Consider the following 15289-nt stretch of genomic DNA (forward strand, 5'->3'; position numbering starts at 1 on the left):
TTGCTAAGCGGGAGGTGACCAGGAACTGGAAGGCAAGGGTTGGTCCAACGGGGGCCCGGTGGCGCAGCGAACTTTTGAAGTGGGCGGCAGGGGAAAGCACGCTGCGATACCAATTAGCTAGGAGACACAACAACGAAAAGGCACAGGAGGCAGCGCTAGAATGGGAGACGTTAGTGCAGGCCCTCAGGGATTATTGCGCTTTCAGCGATTCTGAAAGTGAGGATGCAGCTCGCCCCGAGTCCCGATAGACAGTGGTCCTTTGTGAGTCTGTAGCATTTCCCGGGGATGCTCCCATGGTTCCTTTTACATCTCTTACCATACGCTGATGGCAGGGCTGGGGAGGGTTCTGTTTAGTTCGTAGAGTTTTTTTGGGGGGGGGGTTTCTTTTGCTTCTTTTTCGTAGAATGGTTTAGAAAAGCAGATGACGGACAGTGGATCATCCGGACCGGCCTCGACCTCCCATTGGGCCCTCACTGGTAATCGCCGCCCGACCCTTGGGTTGTGGGCTGAATGGCTGTGTAACGGGATATTTTACTGAGGGGGGATGGGACATGTTCTACTATTTCCGATTGAACTTATAATGCTGGTTCACTTTGTAACTTTTTACTGATTCCTGCAATAAAAATATATTTTAAAAAAAAAAAATCGTTACCTCTGAGTCGTCTTTCTTGTTTCCTAATACCGGCCTTTAATTTCCGGCATTCGGCATCAAACCAGTGTTTGTTATTATTAGGGTATAATGTAGCATTATTTACTGGTTTTTGGTTATTGCACTCTAACTTAATCCGGAGGCATTCCACCAATTGCCTTATTATGCCCTCGTACCAGGCTATACTTCCTTCTGGTACAAGGTTACCCAAATTCACAGTTAGCTGATATGCACTTAGTTTCTGTATATATTCCTCGGTGATTCGTGTTGTTAACCGCTTGGGGTATTCTACATCTACTGATAACACTTTTTGTCTTTGCGGGTGGCTATTTACCTGAAGTTCAACCTGCAGTGGATAGTGATCACTACCCTCCACCCCCAAAATTTCGAACTGTTTGATAAGGTGGAAATGCCAGGCCTGTATGAATACATAGTCTATGGGGCACATTTGTTGCCCTACCTTAAAGGTACGCTTCGCAGGCCTGTCTGCTTCCTTTCTACCGTAAGAGGTGAATCATGCTTTGTCTGAGAATTTGTCAATTTCGCAGTACACGACTAAGCTGTGCGGTCGGGTTATATAATCACTCATCGATTCATCTTTCTTTTGGGAAGCAAGATTGAAGTTGTACCACTTGTAGTCCACATTTTGCTTTTAGTGCATTGCTTATCTTTTGATACATGGTGGTCTCCGTTACCAGCGCTCTTTTGATGATTCATCGGATGTCTTTGCTGGCTACATTTTTCAAAGTGAGTGCCATATGTGTTTTGTCATTTTCTTTGCATACTTATGTGAAATACCCAACATCATCCAGTCATTTTACCCATTAGGGGACATTAGAGGGGCATGGAAATATGATGAACTGGACTGGTGGTCTGCAGAATGTTGTTTTCGTTCACTGGACATTGTTGGGTTGGGCTCAATGTTTTGATTCTCTCTCTCTTTGGGTCCTTTCTTTCTTACCCGAGTGTGTAATCTTCTTGCCTGTTTCTTCAATACTCAGTTTGGTCCTTCCGTATCCTGGCCTAGGCTCCATGTTTTTGTGTTGCTTTGTGTATCAAACATGTCTTGACTTCTGTGTCTCCGGCTTGCTTGTATTCACTGGTACGATACCTGATTTTAAGATGGCTGCCGCCATGTGGCACCTTAATCATTTTTTGACACACCTTTACTTGTCCTCTTTATATGCTAATTTCTAAAATGACTACCCACCCTCTCTTCCTTGAGAGACTTGGCTCTCTTGTCATGCTCCCAAAGGTCAGAACCTGTACATGCAGCCTCTTGGGACGCTTCTTGCCTGGGAAGTTGGGCGACCACCTTTGTGGTACTGGTTGCACCTGGGCCACCAGCTGTCTCCCAAGTGTCCTGCGGAGGGACTCATTGCCGCTGTTGGGAGTGGGCTTCTGTGTTTTCTTTCCTCCACCTGCACGGGTGGGTCAGAGATTAGTGATGCTGCACATTCCGGGCCTATTTATGAGGTTTTGGCAAAGGGCGGCGCAGCTCGGAATCTTGCAGCGCCGCCCCATGTCAAAACAAAAGGGAAGGAATGCACTGTATCTATCTGGTACTATGCATTCCTGTCCTTTTCCCCGGCGCCGGGGCACAAGAGGCTGCCAGGCGCCAATCCAGGCACCCTTGCACCAGGGTGCAAGGGTGCCTGCATTGCAGAGCTGATTGATATTGTGCAGCAAAGTACACCTTCCTGCACAAAATAAATCAATTTAGGCGATCTACTCTTTAGCACGCATAGAAAAAGGGAAGAAAACACGGAGAAGTGAAAGCATTTCTCCTCGTTGCACCTCCCTAACACTATCCCTGGGGTGGCGTTAGTTTCTGACGCATTACCAGGTTTACAATTTCTCATAAATCTGGGAATGCTTCAGAATCCATGGGTGTTGCATGGGAACCAGATCCTCCTCCAGTACATCAAGGGTCTGATCTTTACTTTGTGGGTAAGTGAACGAATGCCAAGATCTAAACAAAGTGGCCCTAATGGAGTGCTAGGTGGAAGATTGGTGAGGATTTTCAGTCAGCTACAATTCATTGACATTAATGTCCCCCCAGAGCTCACCACCATATAGAGGCCGCTTCAAGACTTGCAAAGCAGCCTGTAGTGCAGTTTTAAACTGCCATTTCAACCTTGCAAAATAAACCTTTTGCCAGGCCTAAACCTTCCTTTTTCATTCATACGTCACCTCTAGGGTAGGTCCGAAATAGCCCATAGGGCAGGGTGTAGTCTATTTAAAAAGTAGGACATGTGTTTTTACGTTTTACATGTCATAGTAGTGAAAAACTCCTGACTTCATTTTTCACTATTGTAAATACTATCTGTCCTACTGGATAAGATTGGGCCAGTGGCGGCTGGTAGTGGTATGGCAAGGGGGTTCAGCGCGGGAGACGATGGACAACTATGTGAAAAAAAATTACCCCCAAAACACTTACCTTGCGCTAGCCGACTCGCTGCTCTTTTGTTCTACTGCACAGGCTTTGTTGAGTGCATCAGAAGGATACCAAGTTGGCGATGCGGTAAGTGGATTTATTTTTGTTTTTCCTGTAGTCGTCCGTCATTTTCACCGTGCCAAACGCCCCCACCACACCACTACGAGCCTGCACTGCATTGGGCTACCTTATTACATTTATTTAGTGCTAACTTTTGATTGGGAACAGATAGAGATGGGATGGTTGGACTCAAATGAATTGTAATTTTAAATCTTCTTTAATGGTAAAGTCGGATTCTAAGTAACAGTCCTCAAAATGTCACTTTTAGAAAAGCTGGCATTTTCATGTTCTAACAATTTGATGCCTGCTACCTGTGTTCTTGGTCACAGGACTGTGAATGGCTCTGCTGTGGGGCTTTGTGTATTCCTCCCAGACAGTTAGACAAGGAGGGGTTATGTATTGGCAGGTTGGGCCGTCCTGGCAGCATGGATGGGGGTGGAGGTGTTCCCTACCCCACTTAGACTTCAAAGGGGTGTGAACAAATTAAAGCTGTTTTATGTCCCTTGTGCTGATTGTAAAATCTAAAAATAATTGTGTTTAACTAGTGCATTTGTTTAAAGGTTTTGCTCATTGATTTTTCAAATAATTAGCATAACACTCATTTAGTGAAAGAAAATCAGAAGTTTGATGTAGCAGGCGCCACGTACATGTTTTCCAGTCCTGCTAGAAATATGGTTACAGACTGAGGTGCCATCTTTGCTCCTGTGGTTTCTCATTGATTGTAGGCGGACACCATTTATCCCACTGTTTCTAAACGGTAATTACTCTCAACATCTGCTCACAATAAAACTCAGATATGAAAATGTTTACATATTTTCTGCACTGTTTAAATTATGTTTATGTCCTTTGTGGATATTTTAAAATGTAATTTGTTCAAATGTATGTTTTAAATTAAGAATATCCATCGGCTGTATAACATCTGTTTGAAAAAGGTGGAGCTGACAAGAGGGAGCAGAGGTCCTTGTCCCTGAAGCAAGCAAACATGGTTGTGTCTCACCCTCGATACATCCAACATTTTGTCAGCAATCAGAAGCCACACCATGATTAGTCAAAGTCAATCCATAAAGTACAATTGGGGACACCTTTGAGGTTGTCCATCTTAAAACACCAGAGTAGAGTTCTGCTGGAGGAGCATTGTAACTAGTCACTAGGTGATCCCTAGTCTTAGGGATCCATGAATATGCCAAAAGAAGGAAACTTTAAGGGAGCGTGTTAACCATACGCTGTGGGACAGCAGCGAATCACAGCTCTGGAACTTCACCACCCCAGTCATCCTGTTGTTTCTTCTCTCTTGTAGATGGCAGCCCTTCAGACACGCTGGCTATCCCTCTTCACTCTCTCCTGCTGCTTGGCGCTGTTTTTGAGTCACTGTGTTCACGGCGCCCCAAGTGAGCCTGAGCACCCGGGCGATGACGCTTCTCCGGAGGAGCTGGCCAAGTACTTTTCGGACCTGTGGCAATACATCACCTTCGTCTCCCGTCCCAGGTGAGTTTCTGGATTTCAAAGTAGAACAGAAGATGCACTGGCATGAAGCTGGAAATTGAAGGTAAGTCACAAGACATGGAGTCCTGTAGAGGGGGCATTAATAATGGCAGGAAGGAAGTATCCCCAGCAAGTAATAATGATGGCGCAAGTCACTACAGATGTTAAAATCCCAAGCTCCCCTTGATAGTCCTCAAACCTCCAACCAGTCAAACATCACTCAACGCTCATTGCTTTCTCTGAAAAATACCACTGTTCTATAGTTCAAATTCAATGCATGATTAATGAAAATCTTTACATACTAGTTTGCTAAAGCTTTACAAAATGTGTTACAAAATCATTATTAAAATACACTCCACCATATTCGGTGGTATACGATAACAAGAATGCAATAATCGTTATTGTCCATTTGATTAACAAATTCCACTCACGACATAAAGTACCAGTGGTAATGCCGAATGTCCATGAAAATGTCTATACAGACAATAATATAGACATGAATTTTACAAATTAACATTCAATACAACATTTTGCAAGTTCAGGGCCCCAATAATGGCCTGCCTACATGTTCGGACTTTCAGAGTGTAAAACTCTGGCGGTAGAAGCCACCTGTGCGCTTCTAATAGTACAGGGCTCAGGCATTTTACATAAGCTACTGTTTCAGCAACCTTCCGGCATGCCTGCACAGAACGTCAGGTGGTTGCCTTTGCCATTCTGGATAGGGTAATGATCCAAAGTTGGTAAGGCCCCCATGACAAAGGCCTTTAAATGGATTTTAGTCTACTGTGAGAATTTGAACTCCAAATTCACATGCCTTCCTGGTGACTTATAAAATGCATGCAGCATCAATGCGTGGGACTGCTGAGACAGTTTTTTCTTGTTCAGAAGTCTACTGACAAGCCAGGTGTTAGTACTGACAACTTTTTAATATTCACTTTGCCTGATTCCCATAGAGCATGTTTCTTGGATGTGTAGGTCATCCAGACAAATCCCCATCTACCGGGCAAGGGGTGCCTTGCCCCACCTTTCTTTAGCTCATTCCATAATACTCCATCCATTAAGTTGGAGCTTGCCACTCTGAACTTGGGGCACAACTTAACTGATGCAGATTTCTTGGCCATACATTGCTTCTGGAGATCCAACTCTATACGCACCTGAGCTGGTGAAGCAGATTTCCTTTAGAAAGACCCTTTAGAGTCTAACCAGACCGCCAGATATCTATAGTCTGTGACTTCCTCAATATTAGTGCCAGCCATCTGCCATGAAACCTTCGACATTCTTGATTTTCCTCGAAAGGACATTAATCACCCACTTTTATATGTAGTCAGGTATCTAAATACAGAAGTTCTATTCCTCCTGGAATATCCCTGGTTCGTAATTTTTCCCAGAGGAGCTTCCTTAAGATGCGTTCGAATGCTGCCTTAAAATCTACACAGCATGCATACAGCATTGAGTGCATTTGTGTGGTATGACCTACAGTGGTGGCTCACCGAGTCGGCGATGCAGCGAGCTCAAGGTAAGTCGTTTTATTTATTTATTTACTTACTTTACTTTACTTTACTTCTTGCCGTCGTATGTCGGACTCCACTACCCCCCACCCTGCCCCACCCCACCCCACTGCCCCGCTGCATTACCCGGGAGAGCCACCACTGATGATCTATTAACATAGAGATGGTCATCAGATTTGAAAGGCAGCCCTGCTTTTCTGAAACCCAGTCTAATTAATGTGAATAATTTGTCTTATAGTAGCCGCGCATGCACGTCTTTTAGCAGCAGTCCTGCAAAGTAAGTGGCCTCAATGTCAATTAAGGCATTCTGGTGGAAGTTATTGGGCTTTGTAAGGCCCCCTCCTTTGTGTATTGGATGGGTTGAGGAGCCCACCCCGCTTCCGTAAGAACGTCCGTCTGTAGTATGGAACTATACAATATCCTCCCACATATTAGGGCCCCTTTTAAACAGAGCATGTGCTAGCTCATTCGGACCTGGTGCAGTCAGACCATGAGCTATTGACTATTCGTTTAATATCAGCAGGAGTGTAGCCAGCAGGAAGGATGTTGATTGAGGGTTACCAAACACATCGTTCCTTATGATGTAAGAGGCAGGCTGTTTCTAACACTGGAAGGCCTGCTGCAAGTTGTACAGTTTGCGTTACCACCCTGGGTGGCAGGGTGCAACACAGCAGGCCTGACCCCCAGACTGTGACCAGCAACAGCCGTGTGAGGGATGCTATTAGGACAGCCGACTGGAGTGTGAGCAGATGTCTGTGAGGTCAGAAAAAACAGGCTGTGAGACAACTCACCCACGCCTGCCCGTTGATGTTTAGCTCTGCTTGACCCAAACTCCTTTCCATTACCAGTCTGCCTGAAATTCGTTGCATCCTTACTTTTGCTGGCGTGAATGAGTCAAGCCCAGAAATCATTGCGAACTACTTTCCTGTACTCCCAGAGGTCCTCCAGGCCTCTCACCCTCCAACCCTCTCACCCTCCAACCCTCTCACCCTCCACCCTCCAACCCTCTCACCCTCCACCCTCTCACCCTCCAACCCTCTCACCCCCTCACCCCCTCCAACCCTCTCACCCCCTCACCCCCTCCAACCCTCTCACCCTCCAACCCTCTCACCCTCCAACCCTCTCACCCTCCACCCTCTCACCCTCCAACCCTCTCACCCTCCAACCCTCTCACCCTCCACCCTCTCACCCTCCAACCCTCTCGCCCTTCAACCCTCTCACCCTCCACCCTCTCACCCTCCAACCCTCCAACCCTCCAACCCTCTCACCCTCCACCCTCTCACCCTCCAACCCTCCAACCCTCTCACCCTCTCACCCTCCACCCTCTCACCCTCCACCCTCTCACCCTCCAACCCTCTCACCCTCCACCCTCCAACCCTCCAACCCTCCAACCCTCTCACCCTCCACCCTCTCACCCTCCAACCCTCCAACCCTCTCACCCTCTCACCCTCCACCCTCTCACCCTCCAACCCTCTCACCCTCCAACCCTCTCACCCCCCTCCAACCCTCTCACCCTCCAACCCTCTCACCCTCCAGCCCTCTCACCCTCCAACCCTCTCACCCTCCAACCCTCCAACGCTCTCACCCTCCACCCTCCAACCCTCTCACCCTCCACCCTCGAACCCTCCAACCCTCTCACCCCCTCACCCCCTCCAACCCTCTCACCCTCCAACCCTCTCACCCTCCAACCCTCTCACCCTCCAACCCTCTCACCCTCCACCCTCTCACCCTCCAACCCTCTCACCCTCCAACCCTCTCACCCTCCACCCTCTCACCCTCCAACCCTCTCGCCCTTCAACCCTCTCACCCTCCACCCTCTCACCCTCCAACCCTCTCACCCTCCAACCCTCTCACCCTCCACCCTCTCACCCTCCAACCCTCTCACCCTCCAACCCTCTCACCCTCCAACCCTCTCACCCTCCAACCCTGTCACCCTCCAACCCTCCAACCCTGTCACCCTCCAACCCTGTCACCCTGTCACCCTCCAACCCTCTCACCCTCCAACCCTCTCACCCTCCAACCCTCTCACCCCCCTCACCCCCTCCAACCCTCTCACCCTCCAACCCTCTCACCCTCCACCCTCTCACCCTCCACCCCTCTCACCCTCCAACCCTCTCACCCTCCAACCCTCCAACCCTCCAACCCTCTCACCCTCTCACCCTCCAACCTCTCACCCTCCAACCCTCCAACCCTCTCACCCTTTCACCCTCCAACCCTCTCACCCTCCAACCCTCTCACCCTCCAACCCTCTCACCCTCTCACCCTCCAACCCTCCAACCATGTCACCCTCCAACCCTCTCACCCTCCACCCTCTCACCCTCCAACCCTCTCACCCTCCAACCCTCTCACCCTCCAACCCTCTCACCCTCCACCCTCTCACCCTCCAACCCTCTCACCCTCCAACCCTCTCACCCTCCACCCTCCAACCCTCCAACCCTCCAACCCTCTCACCCTCCACCCTCTCACCCTCCAACCCTCCAACCCTCTCACCCTCTCACCCTCCACCCTCTCACCCTCCAACCCTCTCACCCTCCACCCTCCAACCCTCTCACCCTCCAACCCTCTCACCCTCCAACCCTCTCACCCTCCAACCCTCTCACCCTCCAACCCTCTCACCCTCCAACCCTCTCACCCTCCACCCTCTCACCCTCCACCCTCTAACCCTCCAACCCTCTCACCCTCCAACCCTCTCACCCTCCAACCCTCTCACCCTCCAACCCTCCAACCCTGTCACCCTCCAACCCTGTCACCCTCCAACCCTCTCACCCTCCACCCTCTCACCCTCCAACCCTTTCACCCTCTCACCCTCCAACCCTCTCACCCTCCAACCCTCTCACCCTCCACCATCTCACCCTCTCACCCTCCACCCTCTCACCCTCTCACCCTCCAACCCTCTCACCCTCCAACCCTCTCACCCTCCAACCCTGTCACCCTCCAACCCTCCAACCCTGTCACCCTCCAACCCTCCAACCCTGTCACCCTCCAACCCTGTCACCCTCTCACCCTCCAACCCTCCAACCCTCTCACCCTCCAACCCTCTCACCCTCCAACCCTCTCACCCTCCAACCCTCTCACCCTCCAACCCTCTCACCCCTCCAACCCTCTCACCCTCCAACCCTCTCACCCTCCACCCTCTCACCCTCCACCCTCTCACCCTCCACCCTCTCACCCTCCACCCCTCTCACCCTCCAACCCTCTCACCCTCCAACCCTCTCACCCTCCAACCCTCTCACCCTCCAACCCACTCACCCTCTCACCCTCTCACCCTCCAACCCTCTCACCCTCCAACCCTCTCGCCCTCCAACCCTCTCACCCTCCAACCCTCCAACCCTGTCACCCTCCAACCCTGTCACCCTCCACCCTCTCACCCTCCACCCTCTCACCCTCCAACCCTCTCACCCTCCAACCCTCTCACCCTCCAACCCTCTCACCCTCCAACCCTCTCACCCTCCAAACCTCTCACCCTCCAACCCTCCAACCCTCTCACCCTCCAACCCTCTCACCCTCCAACCCTCCAACCCTCTCGCCCTCCAACCCTCTCACCCTCCAACCCTCTCACCCTCCACCCTCTCACCCTCCAACCCTCTCACCCTCCAACCCTCTCACCCCCCTCACCCCCTCAAACCCTCTCACCCTCCAACCCTCTCACCCTCCACCCTCTCACCCTCCACCCTCTCACCCTCCAACCCTCTCACCCTCCAACCCTCTCACCCTCCAAACATCTCACCCTCCAAACCTCTCACCCTCCAAACCTCTCACCCTCCAACCCTCTCACCCTCCAACCCTCTCACCTTCCAAACCTCTCACCCTTCACCCTCTCCCCCTCGAACCCTCTCACCCTCCAACCCTTTCACCCTCCAACCCTCTCACCCTCCAACCCTCTCACCCTCCAAACCTCTCACCCTCCACCCTCTCCCCCTCCAACCCTCTCACCCTCCAACCCTCTCACCCTCCAACCCTCTCACCCTCCAACCCTCTCACCCTCCAACCCTCTCACCCTCCAACCCTCCAACCCTCTCACCCTCCAACCCTCCAACACTCTCACCCCCCTCACCCCCCTCACCCCCTCCAACCCTCTCACCCTCTCACCCTCCACCCTCCACCCTCTCACCCTCTCACCCTCCAACCCTCTCACCCTCTCACCCTCCAACCCTCTCACCCTCTCACCCTCTCACCCTCCACCCTCTCACCCTCCAACCCCTTAACCCTCCAACCCTCTCACCCTCCAACCCTCTCACCCTCCAACCGTCCAACCCTGTCACCCTCCAACCCTCTCACCCTCCACCCTCCAACCCTCCAACCCTCCAACCCTCCAACCCTCTCACCCTCCAACCCTCTCACCCTCCACCCTCTCACCCGCCAACCCCTTAACCCTCCAACCCTCTCACCCTCCAACCCTGTCACCCTCCAACCCTGTCACCCTCCAACCCTCTCACCCTCCACCCTCTCACCCTCCACCCTCTCACCCTCCAACCCTCTCACCCTTCAACCCTCCAACCCTCTCACCCTCCACCCTCTCACCCTCCAACCCTCCAACCCTCTCACCCTCTCACCCTCCAACCCTCTCACCCTCCACCCCCTTAACCCTCCAACACTCCAACCCTCTCACCCTACACCCTCTCACCCTCCAACCCTCTCACCCTCTCACCCTCCACCCTCTCACCCTCCAACCCTCTCACCCTCCAACCCTCTCACCCCCTCACCCCCTCCAACCCTCTCACCCTCCAACCCTCTCACCCTCCAGCCCTCTCACCCTCCAACCCTCCAACCCTCTCACCCTCCAACCCTCCAACCCTCTCACCCTCCACCCTCTCACCCTCCAACCCTCCAACCCTCTCACCCTCTCACCCTCTCACCCTCCAACCCTCTCACCCTCCACCCTCCAACCCTCCAACCCTCCAACCCTCTCACCCTCCACCCTCTCACCCTCCAACCCTCCAACCCTCTCACCCTCTCACCCTCCACCCTCTCACCCTCCACCCTCTCACCCTCCAACCCTCTCACCCTCCAACCTCCAACCCTCCAACCCTCCAACCCTCTCACCCTCCACCCTCTCACCCTCCAACCCTCCAACCCTCTCACCCTCTCACCCTCCACCCTCTCACCCTCCAACCCTCTCACCCTCCAACCCTCTCACCCCCCTCCAACCCTCTCACCCTCCAACCCTCTCACCCTCCAGCCCTCTCACCCTCCAACCCTCTCACCCTCCAACCCTCCAACCCTCTCACCCTCCACCCTCCAACCCTCTCACCCTCCACCCTCTCACCCTCCAACCCTCTCACCCCCTCACCCCCTCCAACCCTCTCACCCTCCAACCCTCTCACCCTCCAACCCTCTCACCCTCCAACCCTCTCACCCTCCACCCTCTCACCCTCCAACCCTCTCACCCTCCAACCCTCTCACCCTCCACCCTCTCACCCTCCAACCCTCTCGCCCTGCAACCCTCTCACCCTCCACCCTCTCACCCTCCAACCCTCTCACCCTCCAACCCTCTCACCCTCCACCCTCTCACCCTCCAACCCTCTCACCCTCTCACCCTCCAACCCTCTCACCCTCCAACCCTCTCACCCTCCAACCCTGTCACCCTCCAACCCTCCAACCCTGTCACCCTCCAACCCTGTCACCCTGTCACCCTCCAACCCTCTCACCCTCCAACCCTCTCACCCTCCAACCCTCTCACCCTCCAACCCTCTCACCCTCCAACCCTCTCACCCCCCTCACCCCCTCCAACCCTCTCACCCTCCAACCCTCTCACCCTCCACCCTCTCACCCTCCACCCCTCTCACCCTCCAACCCTCTCACCCTCCAACCCTCCAACCCTCCAACCCTCTCACCCTCTCACCCTCCAACCTCTCACCCTCCAACCCTCCAACCCTCTCACCCTTTCACCCTCCAACCCTCTCACCCTCCAACCCTCTCACCCTCCAACCCTCTCACCCTCTCACCCTCCAACCCTCCAACCATGTCACCCTCCAACCCTCTCACCCTCCACCCTCTCACCCTCCAACCCTCTCACCCTCTCACCCTCCAACCCTCTCACCCTCCAACCCTCTCACCCTCCAACCCTCTCACCCTCCACCCTCTCACCCTCCAACCCTCTCACCCTCCAACCCTCTCACCCTCCACTCTCCAACCTTCCAACCCTCCAACCCTCCAACCCTCTCACCCTCCACCCTCTCACCCTCCAACCCTCCAACCCTCTCACCCTCCAACCCTCTCACCCTCCAACCCTGTCACCCTCCAACCCTCCAACCCTGTCACCCTCCAACCCTGTCACCCTGTCACCCTCCAACCCTCTCACCCTCCAACCCTCTCACCCTCCAACCCTCTCACCCTCCAACCCTCTCACCCTCCAACCCTCTCACCCCCCTCACCCCCTCCAACCCTCTCACCCTCCAACCCTCTCACCCTCCAACCCTCTCACCCTCCAACCCTCCAACCCTGTCACCCTCCAACCCTGTCACCCTCCAACCCTCTCACCCTCCACCCTCTCACCCTCCAACCCTTTCACCCTCTCACCCTCCAACCCTCTCACCCTCCAACCCTCTCACCCTCCACCATCTCACCCTCTCACCCTCCACCCTCTCACCCTCTCACCCTCCAACCCTGTCACCCTCCAACCCTCTCACCCTCCAACCCTGTCACCCTCCAACCCTCCAACCCTGTCACCCTCCAACCCTCCAACCCTGTCACCCTCCAACCCTGTCACCCCCTCACCCTCCAACCCTCCAACCCTCTCACCCTCCAACCCTCTCACCCTCCAACCCTCTCACCCTCCAACCCTCTCACCCTCCAACCCTCTCACCCCTCCAACCCTCTCACCCTCCAACCCTCTCACCCTCCACCCTCTCACCCTCCACCCTCTCACCCTCCACCCTCTCACCCTCCACCCCTCTCACCCTCCAACCCTCTCACCCTCCAACCCTCTCACCCTCCAACCCTCTCACCCTCCAACCCTCCAACCCACTCACCCTCTCACCCTCTCACCCTCCAACCCTCTCACCCTCCAACCCTCTCACCCTCCAACCCTCTCACCCTCCAACCCTCTCACCCTCCAACCCTCTCACCCTCCACCCTCTCACCCTCCAACCCTGTCACCCTCCAACCCTGTCACCCTCTAACCCTGTCACCCTCTAACCCTCTCACCCTCCAACCCTCTCACCCTCTAACCCTCTCACCCTCACAACCTCACACACCCTCACCAGCATAGCAAAACAAAACACAACAAAACACAGCATAGCAAAACAAAACACAACAAAACATAGCATAGCATAGCAAAACAAAACACAACAAAACATAGCATAGCAAAACAAAACAAAACATAGCATAGCATAACAAAACACAGCATCGCAAAACAAAACACAACACAACACAACAAAACAAAGCATAGCATAGCATAACAAAACAAAGCATAGGATAGTAAAACATAGCATAACAAAACACAACAGCACATAGCATAACACAACATAGCAAAACACAACAAAACATAGCATAGCTTAACCCCTTCGGTGCGGCGCACGCTCAGCGGACGTCGCGTGCACTCCCTCGGTAGTGCTGCGCACGTCTGCTGAACGTTCCGGCCCCGCCCGCGCAATTGAACGTTCCGCACCAGCGCAGAACGGTCGGCGCAGCGGAGGGGTTAACAAAACACAACAAAGCATAGCAAAACATAGCATACCAAACACAACAAAACATAGCAAAGCATTGCATAGCAAAACATAGCATAGCATAACAAAACATAGCATAGCATACAGCATCACTCAGCACCACCACAGCATCACTCAGGGGCACCACAACATCACTATGCGCTACCACAGCATCACTGAATGCCACAGCATCACTCGTTCGCCATCACAACATCACTCAGCACCACCACAGCATCAATCCGTGCAACCATTCAACAACAGATGGTTCAGATATGTTCTCTCAATGTTTCAAGCTTTATTACAAATGTAACAAAAAGATGTTGATATTTCACTTCTGTTCTTGGATTTTCGTCACAATAAAATACACTGAACATAATGTTCACAAAAGTTATTTACAAAAGTTTAAGCTATTGCCATTATAAATTACAATAACTTTTATTAAGTATTAATTATTAAAAAAAAAACATTGTTATTTGTAATATCAATACATGTAAGTCACGTAAATACAACGCATATTGCATTACAAATGCTATAGGTGTCACATTTGCGAAAGTTATAACTATGGCATTGTAAATGACAAAGCTATTAATTTCGCTATTTTCAAAAACAAAACCATAGCTCAAACTTTCCTAATGCGAGACCTATTGCATTGCAAATGCTTGTTGGATGTATGACGTTACAACGCATGCTTTTACCACGCATGCCGTTACAACGCATAGCGCTTTGGGGTGCTGGATAGTGAATAGTTTAATTTACTATTCCAACTCCAGTCCCCGTGGATAGTAGGGAAGGTGTTGGATAGTAAATTAAATCTATTCCTTATCCTAGAGCGCCCCCCAGCGCAATGCGTTGTAATGGTTTGCATTGTAATGGTTGCGTCGTAATGGTAGTGTGTTGTAAAAGTTTGTTCTAAAGGCTGTTCACCGTCCTTTTTCAATGTACTCCCTTGGCGGGTCACTTCTGCTTTCAGAACCTTACACAAGGGTTTTGCTCGGAACTGTTGTTCTTGGAGCACTTCAGTTCATATAGGTGCTACTGTGCTGTCCAAGCCTTGAGGGCGTAACCATGGCTGAACTACTTTCTAGGGAATTTCATTGTTCTATACTTTATTAAAATTTGCCAACTTTATGGTATCTTTATGAACTATATTTTCACAAATAAAGCTTGCGCTGCTATCAACAATACCTTCAGCAATTTCTTCAACCCATCTAACCATATGTAATTTACTGTATAATCATCTGACATTGATAGTTTTTGATGCAGTTAGAACTTGTGTATGTGCTACCAAAGAAATGCACATGACCTTGGGTAGAAGGTCACTCTCTGGACGCTGATTGATACTGATCTGCTGAATCTGGTTAAATAAAGGTGACATTTGCTAGGGCATAGTCCCCGTATGAGACATGGTCGTTCTTTACTTTCGGCCAAGCTGGCGCATCGTCACCAGAGAACCAACGGTCTAGAACCATAAGGCCTACTGAAGTGAGAAATCATTTCCTAAGAGATC

The 15289-nt window shown here is 51.9% G+C and overlaps 1 protein-coding gene across 2 annotated transcripts in view; it reads left to right on the plus strand.

Annotated features, from left to right (window-relative positions):
* The window catches only part of LOC147717049 (pancreatic polypeptide prohormone-like), a 66366-nt gene that overhangs the window by 25079 nt on the left and 25998 nt on the right, over positions 1–15289 (plus strand). For both annotated transcript variants that reach the window (XM_086920475.1, XM_086920474.1), the window contains exon 2: positions 4444–4631. In XM_086920475.1, coding sequence (XP_086776601.1) covers positions 4444–4631 — 188 coding nt within the window. The remainder of the gene's footprint in view (positions 1–4443; positions 4632–15289) is intronic.

Source organism: Lissotriton vulgaris, chromosome 5 (genome assembly GCF_964263255.1).
Source record: "Lissotriton vulgaris chromosome 5, aLisVul1.2, whole genome shotgun sequence".
Lineage (NCBI taxonomy): Eukaryota > Metazoa > Chordata > Amphibia > Caudata > Salamandridae > Lissotriton > Lissotriton vulgaris.